At 37.9% G+C, this 11078-nt stretch overlaps 1 protein-coding gene across 2 annotated transcripts; it reads left to right on the top strand.

Annotated features, from left to right (window-relative positions):
• Positions 1-871: 871 nt before the first annotated feature.
• LOC147230976 (uncharacterized) lies at positions 872-9258 on the top strand. 2 transcript variants are annotated; one of them, XM_086151952.1, is made up of 12 exons: positions 872-1004; positions 5489-5555; positions 5822-5893; positions 6301-6342; positions 6449-6538; positions 6617-6722; positions 7076-7087; positions 7240-7266; positions 7995-8054; positions 8161-8175; positions 8506-8618; positions 8944-9258. In XM_086151952.1, exons 2-12 carry the CDS (start codon positions 5517-5519, stop codon positions 9136-9138), a joined length of 771 nt encoding a protein of 256 aa, XP_086008078.1. In that variant the 5' UTR covers positions 872-1004; positions 5489-5516; the 3' UTR covers positions 9139-9258. The 2 variants fall into 2 exon arrangements, with proteins under 2 accessions (XP_086008078.1, XP_086008079.1); XM_086151953.1 differs by lacking the exon at positions 872-1004 and adding an exon at positions 5082-5163.
• The last annotated feature ends 1820 nt before the right edge of the window (positions 9259-11078 follow it).

Raw genomic sequence — 11078 nt, 5'->3', positions numbered from 1 at the left:
TGTGGTCTACAAAAGTCACCCCCTCTACTCTTCCCTCTCTTTCATTTTCCTAATTCATCAGCTCTTGCTGCACAATTAAACACAGTCGCTGTGAAAGAAGAAAAAAAAAAACAGCAAAAAATCCAAACCAGGAGTCCTACTCATACTGCCCTTACAGCCAAACCATGTGACTTAGAGGAAAGCACAGACTGAAATGGGCAAAAAAAGTGATTCATTGTCACTGCCAGTTTCAAACACACCATCACAACTATAGTGCAGTAAGTAAAGTATTTACATTATGAATATTACTAATATGCATAAACATATATATACATTTATGTATATATATGTATGCGTGTGTGTGTAGAGAGACTACCTCAGCATAACTTTGTCATTTTCTGTGACAAACTATTTAGAATTTGTTGTACTTCTTCGAGTAACACTATTTCAATTCTCGATATGTGTGAAGGTTAGGCAGTCATATATATATATATATATGTGTGTGTGTGTGTGTGTATATACCCACTCACACACACACACACACATATATGTCAAGGACTAGTCAGAACAGTCCTGTGAGTATCACAATGGCAATACACCCAAGTACATAAGAGAGTTTCATATACTTTACATATGTCGTCGAGTTATTGAGGGAAGTCGCCTGACTGAATGAATTTACAAAGAAGTTCCAGTGTTTTTCCGGGGTAACGCTCCCGTCTGTTTTTTTTAATTTTTATTCCAGACACTTACAACCGGATCAGAAAGATGTTACACATACATACATGCATACATACAAACATGCATGCATGCATGCATATGTATGTATGTATATATATATATGCGTGTGTGTGTGTATGTATGCATATGTAAACATATATTCATAGACTGAACAAGTTTATTCATCGACTAAAGAAGACTATTGCATAGGCAGTACCTGTTTGACAGTCGCTGAAACGCGTTACCGGAAAAAGTGAAAGTAATCCTACACAGCTCTCAAGCTTATTCAGAGGCAGCCGTTCAACCGGGTAAGTCCCTCAAATCATCGCACGTTTCTCTTTCTCCTTTTGTGTTTTAAAAAATAAGAATGACAAACACAAATAAAAACATGTTTGTTTTTGTAAAAGCGCAGCACAGTTGTAACCGGAAGCATGACTTTTTATTTTCTCGAGCCTTTTAAACCGAAAGAAAATGGAAAAACGAGGTGCGGAATCAGCATCTCAAAACCTGAACGATTGATTTGCCAGCTCGAATCTTGTACAGAAGCATGACTGCTTTCGCGGTTCAGGGGTTTCTTTGCCACATCCTGACCTTTTCCCCCGTGATTTTATATTCCGTCCCCATTCTGGTTTGCATCCAAGACTTCAAGGCGTTTATTGTCACATGCGGGGTGTAGAAACGTGTTTTCTTGTAGAGTAAAATCCCTGCTTTGCTGTTTTTTTTAATTTTTTATATGTATTGATAAGAAATTATAGTAATTACAGTAAACATGCGATAAGAAATTGGAGAGCCTCTGACAAGGTGCAGGTACGAGAATAAGAGCAGTTAATATGGGCATTTCTCGGAACGTGCAGATGAGCGCAGCAGTGACTCCTGAAAGTGCATGTATTTAAAAAAAACAAAAACTGCTTTGTTTCTAGGGTCGCTTTCAATTTATAAGTAGTCTTGTCACTCAATTTCCGTGCTTAACAAATTGCAAATAAATATAAATTAGAGCAAGCAGGTACTCAACCGCCTGGGTAGTAGTAATATTGATTGGGCATTGCTTTACATTTACGGACATCAACTTGTGCGTATCCAGATTAGGAGTTAATCGTCATGTTTTTCATAGTTTAGTTTTAAATAGTGCCGAAACACTTGACTTCTGGTTGAACGCTAAGCTACAGTTGTTACACTCTGTTAAGTACAGTAATAGTTCAGTTGCAGTTATATATCTTCTTCTCCTTTCGTTTTTTTCCTTCAGTGAATCAACCTTCTCCATCTAAGCCTCTTCTCTGTATCCTCCTCTCTCACACCAACTCCCTTCATATCCTCTCTCACAACATCCTTAATCTTCTCTTCGGTCTCCCTCTAGTCCTCCTCTCCGGGAGCTCCAAATCCAGCATCCATCCCCCAATATATCCCCTCCTCTGTACATGACCCAACCATCTCAGTCTGGCCTCTCTTACCTTCTCTTCAAAACATCTATCATGTGCTGTTCCTCTGATAGACTCATTCCTGATCCTATCTCCGTCCTGGTCACTCCCAAAGAGAACACTTTTCTCTGCCCATTCCAACCTGTTTGAACCGGTCTCTTCACCTCATTTCCACTCTCTCCGTTGCTCTGGACTGTTGACCCCAAGTACTTGAAAATCTTCCAACTTCTCGATCTCCACTCCCTGTAGTCTCACAATTCAACCTGAGTTCCTCTCATTCACACTCACATGTACTCTGTCTTGCTGCAACTAACTGTCATTGCTCCTCTTTCCAGATCACACCTCCACCTCTCGAGATTTTTCAACCTGTTCTCTGCTCTCACAACAGATCACAATGTTATTTGCAAACAGCATGGTCCCTGGAGATTCCTGTCTAACCTCATCTGTCAGCCTGTCCATCACCACTGCAAACAAGAAGGGGTTCAGAGCTGATCCCTGATGGAGTCCCACCTCCACCTTGAACTTCTCTGTTACCCCTACAGCACATACAGCCATACCGCTGTTCAAATTGCTGACTTCTGCTCTCAGTCTAGTTTCCACTACTCTTTCCCATAACCTCATTGTATGGCTCATCAACTTTATCCCTCTAGAGTTGCCACAATTCCGCACATTCCCCTTATTCTTGAAAATAGGCACTATCACACTTTGTCTCCATTTCTCAGGCATCTTCTCATTCTCTAAGATCCTTTTGAATAAACGGATCAGAAGCTAAACCGCTGCCTCTCCTAGACACTTCCACACCTCCAGAGGTACATCATCAGGACCAACTGCCTTTCCACTCTTCATCCTCTTCAATGTCTTCCTCACTTCACTTTTACGAATCTGCTACTTTGCGGTCTACAAAAGTCACCCCTTCTACCCTTCCCTCTTTCGTTTTCACATTCATCAGCTCGTCAAAGTACTCTTTCCATCTTTCCATCACTCTTCTAGCATCTGTCAATAAATTTCCTTCTATCCTTAATCATCCGGACCTGTTGTACATCCTTTCCATCTTTATCTCTGTGTTTGGTCCACCAGTATAGCTCATTCTCACCCTCCTTACAATCCAAACGAGCATACAAGTCATCGTACGCCCTTTGTTTTGCCTTTGCTACCTCTATCTTTACCTCACGTTGTACATCCCTGTACTCCTGTCTGTTCTCCTCAGTTCTGTCGGTATCCCACTTCTTCTTTGCTAACTGCTTTATATACTACTTCATTTCCTCACTCAACCACCAAGTCTCCTTATCTACTTTCCTTCCAGATGATACACCAAGTACTCGCCTGCCCGTCTCCCTGATAACACTTGCTGTTGTTTCCCAATCATCTGGAAGCTCACCCTGACTGCCCAGAGCCTTTCTCAGCTCTTCCCCGAAAAGCATACAACACTCCTCCCTTTTCAGCTCCACCACTTTTTCCTCTGCTCTGCCTTTGTCATCTTGATCTTCCTTTTCACCGGAGTCATCCTACAAACCACCATCTTATGATGTCTGGCTACACTCTCACCTTCAACTACTTTGCAGTCACTGATCTCTTTCAGGTTACCATGCCTATACAAAATGGAGTCTTCCTGCGTGCTCTTACCTCTGCTCTTATAAGTTACCCTGTGTCCGAAAGTGTTCACTGCAGCCATCAACAGCCTTTTTGCAAAATCTACGACCATCTGTCCCTCTGTGTTCCTATCCCGTCGACCAAATCTGCCCATCACTTCTTCATCCCCTCTATTGCCTGCATCAACATGTCCATTGAAGTCTGCACCAATTACCACTCTCTCATCTCTGAGGATATTTTGCATCACTTCACCTAACTCAGGGGTCGTCAACCTTTAACACCCAAAGAGCCATTTGGACCCGGTTTCCACAGAAAAGAAAACACTGGGGGGCCGCAATTACTTTTTGACGTCTAAAATACAGATACCATGAATCTGAATGAATCTGCCCAGGCATTATTAAATGTTCGATTTTCTTCAGATATTTTTCTTTTCTTACATTTCTCCATATTTTACCTACCAGGGATCGAAAGTGTCGACAAATTGACACCTTTTTGGCGGGCATACCGGCTTCCACGAGTGTGATGTTTATTTTGAGCTTCGAGAAATAATAAATATACTTTTATTTTAATATTTCAAGATCGCAATAATCTTCCAATTTAGAACTAAAATTTAAAAAATTGAACTATGTTTGATTCGCATGTGTGGTTTTGGCATAAGTTTTACGCCGGATGCCTTTCGTGACGCAATCCTCTGCATTTATCCGGGCTATATATGCACACATAATAGTAGTTCAGTAATATAAACATTTGTTGTGGCGCCCCCTAGTGGGCAAAGCCCGCCTGTAGGATTTGCCTAGTTTGCCTAATGGGCCGGCAAGCTCTGCTCCCGCTGTCGAGCAACGAAACAACAAAAAATGACCCGCCGATCCTTCCTCTCGGATAACTATCAGGAGTAATCTTGCTACTGTTGAGTTTCGGAAATTGAAATTAGCATCTTCTTTCGAATGTTGGCTTCAATAGGGGAAAGTGTTTTAGGACCATGATCCAGAAGGCCGTAACTTGAGATGAGCATATGAAAATTGACATGAAAATGTGATAACTTGTCAGCCAAGTCCCAGTGTTTAAAGTCATTGAAGCTGATTTTTTGGAGTTTGCAGAAGTTTTTATGAGAAAAGGGGTCATTGTCCAGGAAAAAAAAATGTCTGCCTTACAAACTCCCAAGCTGGACAGACAGGGAGGGGGTATAAATGCGTTATTGGGTTGTATAAGTACAGTACTGATGAAGACTTTTGCTGTGCTGAAATTGTTTATGATGCTGGCTTTATTTTGTATTCATAGTTCTGCCTGTTTTTGGCAGGTCGCTGCAGTGTGTTATCGGTCATCTTCAGTCAAGTGACTTTTTCTGAGAAAGCGAAAACACAGCTCGATACCATATGGCGTAGTACTTTATCTGTTGTTTCATCAAAAGCCATTTAAGATCATGATGTGTTAAAGCGTTCAAAGGGTCCATGGAGTTACAGAGGTAAAGTGTTCAGTGCTGTTAGTTCAAAATGTTTTTTCCACATACAACAGGGGAGAGCGAAAGGGATTTGCTATTCAAAATGGTCAATAAAAACTATAACTTTGGGCTGAAACTAAAAAAAAAATTTAGAAAATGCAATGAATAACTCTTGTGGAACCAAAGAAAACAATTTGTTTCATTCACATCGTTTGCTTGCCGCGGTGTTTTTTCGAGTCAAGATTCGTTGTATTTTCCGGTCGATCGTCGGATTCGACGTGGGCCGAGTGAGTGTTTTGGGGTGTAATCAGTTTTTTTTTTTTTTTTTTTTCTCCCCTCTTAACCTTAGTGTGAGTCGGGGTGTTTGAAGAGGCAGTATGACATCATGGAGGTTTGCATCCCACCTGCAACTTTTTGTAAGTGTGCCCTTTGCAGTCTAAATCACACGGGGTGACATTTAATCAATCTATGATATGCGATCTATCAACATATGCACAGTGGATTGTGCAAATACCCACTTTCTCCAGCCACGACACAATGTCACACAGCTGCTTATATGCAGTGGAGAAATAGAAATGTTTTTATTGTGTCAAAAAATCTAAATAATAAAACAAATGGTCAAATGTGTGTCTAATATGAGTGTAAAGCAGTGATTAATTGTTTATTTTTCTTCCTCTAACAGTTATTTCTGAGCTTAATGAAGGTGTCCAAAGAAGGCTGCCACGACTATTTTGATCCAGAATCAGACCCCTGGGTATTCTTCTTAAATTGAAAATTTTGTTTTAGCATTTTTGTGTAATTTTGTGTAATTTCTTCCACAAAACCTGCAAGGTCTTGCAAACACATGCATCGGGCCTCGTTTATGAAACCAATGTAAAGTAGAAAGCTTGATATACAATCGCTTCCAGAAAAGTGATGGAAAGGTGGACAATATCTGTATCTGAAATATCTGAATATTTATCATGAAATGATTTGCCATTGGTGTTATCGATAATATCATAGAACAGGTAAATGTTGCCTTCCATCCTGTTGTCCTAAAAAATAAACGTAAATTTACAAAATAGTCACAGAAAAATAAATTATAATAAAAACCTACTACACTATTTGAATGTCACCAGAACAGCGACTGTGGCTTCAAGTTTTTTTCTTTGTTTCACACAGCAGCTAACCAATGTCACCCTTCTGAACACGAAGAACAGAAACGTAAGTTGCAGAAGCAGAGATACTAAACCTCCCCAAGGAGGAAGGGTTTGCAAAAGCATCCGTCAGAATAATAGTGTTACTAAGTGTGAATGTCTTCTTTTTGCAGGATGTGGTGGAATGTTCTCTTGAGCATCTTTGTATACAGAACCAACAGAGCCACTTATGTAACCTACTAACTGACTGCTACCAAAAAGAGGTATACTTCTACTTAAGAAACTATATATATGTTATATTGGTATTATTTGGAAACATTTAGTTTTCTTCTCTCCTCCAGCAACCCACGAAACCGAGTAGCAAGTGTGCACACGAGTCCACAACAACCATCCATGTTTCTCAATTTAAATGCTTAGTGGCCAAAGAAAAGAAAGCACCGGTTTTAGGTAACTCCTTTATACAATTTATACTTGTGGATAATGTCACATCGCCTCGCTTTGTAGGATAGTGACCTGTATTCTGTTATCATTATTATCATTTTTAGTATTATTATTATTAATATTGTTGTTGTTGTCATAGTTGTAATAACCGCACATATGAGTGCGTATATAATAATATTAGGCCATTGTCACTGTTCAGAAGATGTCATCATAGATCAAGTCTCTAAATGTAAAGTGCAGAAGAGAAGCATCAGTGTATCATGTGTTCATCATTTTTTTAACATAATTCATAATTGCAAATCATAGTGAATGAAATTGGCAGCGGAAAAATAATTTGTATCTCCTTTCTTGCATTACAGGCTGTGATTATGGTGAGTACCTTTGCTGGCTCTCTCCTTTTACCTACTTCCACCAAAAACAACATAACGCTCATAGGACAGTATATATTGTTTCATATAGTTACTTATTTGTGTACATTCATCAGTAAAATGCAATAATATCCATTCTAATTGATGTTTTTCAGAAAAAGTTTGTGAGTTCTTCACACATGGTAAGTAACATATTTTGAAGTATATTTGAGTTTTGCGCATTAAACTTTTGACTCATCACACTTTATTCTTCATACTTCATAGTTTAGTTTACTGTTTAATGAAACAGTGCACTTTACTGCCAATTTACATTCTTTTATTATTATTATTTTGTTAATCTCATGTCACTGTGCGATTGTGAGAAACACCATCTCGATTCGCCTGTATGTCCAGTACACGCGGAGAAATTAACAAGAAAGATATCTTTGAAAAGAATTTCATGAGAACGCATAGGTGTGGTTAGTAAGTTTTAAGTCTTACAAAAGAGGAAAGGAAAGATTGAAGTGAATCATTCCATCATTTTTTCAACCTTTTACAAGGAGAATTGGTCGCCTTTTATTCCCGTCTTGATTTGAAAAGAACATTATATCATTTCATTATTATGGATGGCCGACATCCTCTTCCACATTTTTTATATGTTGAAGATTGCTTTCTGCGTAATTATTGCCACAAAATTTAAAGAGAGAATTATTTGAAAATCCTTCAGTTGACTTGAGTCAAACCATTTATTTATTGATTTTATTTTTTTTTATCCCTGCTATTTATTCTGCCAAATGAAAGAATTTGATAATGTTTGGACTGCATCATACCAAGCATTTTTAGGATTTAATACATTTTGCTTTTGTTCCAACAACAGTCCCTGGACTAATTTGCGTGAATGTATTTTTTTTTTTTCTTTTTAATCAACTAGCACCGACAGAAGCACCAACAGTACCTGGACACCTCCCAACATCCCTTAAACTGATGATAGGTAAACATTTTATTTTTCATTTAATTACGATACGTAGTGACAGTCACCCTAGTCAGAGTAAAAATAGTTTGTGCAAATACTTATATTTTTCTTTTTCTTTCTGCAGACAACAAGGATTCCGGTAAGTCTGACTCCAGCTTTGTCTGTTTTGTTTCAGCGCATCCGTTTTTGAATCCATTTTCTTCTTTGTGTTTACGTAGGTTAGAATGAACTAATGTCATGTTTTTCAAAATTCAGCCATGGTTTCATTACAACTTTTCTGATGGGGAGAGAATCTTTTTCAATCATAAAATGCTCTACAGGAATTCTACAGTTATCTCAAAATGTGCTCACAATTTTTAACCTTGCTAAGATAGCTTGACTTATATTCTTTTAAAGTGCACATTTGCACAGCATTTCTCTTGCAGGTGGTACCATAACTAAATATTTATCTCCACTGTATCTTAAACAGAAATCAAAACCCTAAGGATATTATTAGCGGTGTCAATAGTCGTTGGTGTGCTCTCAACATTTTTCACATACTGGTATTCGAAGCGCCACCCGAGACCAGAGCACCACAGGCAGGTGAGTGTGAATAATAAAATACACACGTTATTAGCAAGTGACCAGAAATGTGTCAAGATAATGAAGCACTATACATGTATATTGTTGTCGATGGAAAAAAAAATATGATTCTTTGTTTTAAATGTATTTAAACCTGAAGAATCACTTCAATCATCAGAAAATGCAACCACTTTGGGTTAAAAAACAAAACAAAACACAAGGACTTCATGGGTCACTTCCTTCAGGGGTCGTCAACCTCCTCTTCCCTGTATTCTCCTCTCTCACACCAACTAACTTCATGACCTCTTTCACTAATCCAAAAATCTTCGCTTTGGTCTTCCTTTAGACCTCCTTCATGGTAGTTCCAACCCCAGCATCCTTCTACCAATATCTTTACCATGCCTCCTCTCTACATGACAGAACCATCTCGGTGTGGCTTCTCCGACCATATCTCGCAAAATATCTTCCATGTGCTGTCCCTCTGATCGACTCTTTTCTGATCCTATCTCCTTCCTCACTACTGAGAGAATTGATCGAATAAGAAGATAATGATTAAATGACACAGCCATTACACAAGCGGAAAACCGCTGTGAGAACAAATGGCTCATTTTTGAATGAATCAAATAAAAAGAATAAAAATTTGGCTCACCTATGAAAAAACAAAAAACAAAAAAGTTTTTATTTCTCTGTTCACACAGCCCCCTACATTTGTGAATGACCTGTTGCTGTAATGGAGGCAGCGCAGCTTGTTGCAAAGATATGGCTCAAGTTCACCTACGTTTTATTTATTTTTATATACGCACAATATATGTCTACGTATGTACTTGCATAAATGTGTGTGTATGTGTGGGAATATGTATACAGACACACACACACATTCACGCACATATTTATGTGTGTGTTGCTGCTGTAAATGTATAAAATTATGTGTATAATTGCATTAGCCATTATGCCCGCATCGACATAATAAAAAGCAGACAGGCATTTTACCAAATTGGAATAAAAGAATAGCACTTATGCTATATTACAGAAGCAGATTCCTCCTGCTACTCATATTACTTCAGGCAAGAATAAATGTGCTTACGGGACTGTCTCAGAAAATTAGAATATTGTGATAAAGTTTTATCATGAAAAACTATTTTTTGTTTTTTTCAATTGCATTACAGAAGATAAAGAACTTTATCACAATATTCTAATTTTCTGAGACAGTCCTGTATGGTTCCCTTACACCTTTGCTTTGTATGTACAAATACCATACAAATGCAGAATCTGTTAAAGAAAAAGCAAGTATATTTTACATGTGTAAAGTCCCCGATGAAATTCAGCATGTTTAGAAATGAAATGTGTAGCGCGAGAGGTTTGTGTGTTTGTTTCTCAAAGATGTGAACAAGTCGTAATGATAGCTCCAAAAACTCATCCTGTGAACATTGTAAAAGTATATTTTACATGACATGATAATGATTTTCATTTGTATTTAATTTTTTAATTTTCCATCCAGTGTTGTTTTTGTTTTAAATTTATTTATGGAAAATTTGTGTTTCGCTCATCACCATCACGACTGCATTCAGTATTCTGCTTTTAACAAAAAGCATAGTTGAGATAAAGGTTCCTCTGACAAAATTATCATCTGAAAGCTGCACTTTATAGGCTTCATTTATTGCAATTTGTGAAAAGACACCACCCTGTGGTCGAGTATCACCAGATTCAGCACACAGGCTGAAAATGTAAAAAAAAAAAAAAAAGTGATGCCAGTTTGTGTCTTTACTGTCTGGTAGTTTTCCAAACTCTGTGCTTTAACTTCCAAAAGTGGATATTTTGAGGTAACAGCCTAGTCCATATTTATGTCTCATTATTTGTAATAAATAGATATTCTGTTCCTCTGCAGATCTGACAGTGTTGTCAATATATACTGTGCATATCCTCTTTTGTTTTACCTTGCATAATTTGCTTTATGCTCATTGTTCAAGGGGCTAGTTATTAATCAGTTTTATCGTAGTCATTATATTGATCCGAGTATAGGAGTTTACGTCAACCTCTACTTGAGTGAATAATGTGTTCATCAATGACTGCTAGGTTTGCGGTACATTTTTTGTAACATGGCAGGAAAAAGGAGAACATCAGTATTTCCTAACGTCAAGGAAATAGATTTGTACAGAAGGTTAAAAGAAACACTTTGTCTTTTGGAGCCTTTATCTTTCAATCCCACTCAATATTTAAATGAGGGTCAAATTTTCACCAGGCCTTTCATGTGGATATTTTCAAGAGTTTGACATGTGGATCTTTTTCAAAAAGGAGGTTTATTTAAGATGAAGTTGATTATAGTCGGTCATTCAAGTTCCATTAAGGACTCGGCATCAGCCAGCATTCATCCCTGAACTGAAATCCTTCTCATTTTAAATCAGAAAGAGATTCAAAGCTCAAAATCCTGCTGAGGCTTTAGACGTCTCAGAACTTTAATAAAGAGTGTAATACAACCAAATG

This window comes from Fistularia commersonii, chromosome 9 (genome assembly GCF_037954325.1).
Source record: "Fistularia commersonii isolate RoL2024-O1a breed Wild chromosome 9, RoL_Fcom_v1.0, whole genome shotgun sequence".
Lineage (NCBI taxonomy): Eukaryota > Metazoa > Chordata > Actinopteri > Syngnathiformes > Fistulariidae > Fistularia > Fistularia commersonii.
The sequence above is the reverse complement of the archived record's forward strand: the minus strand, read 5'-3'. Positions and strand labels throughout refer to the sequence as shown.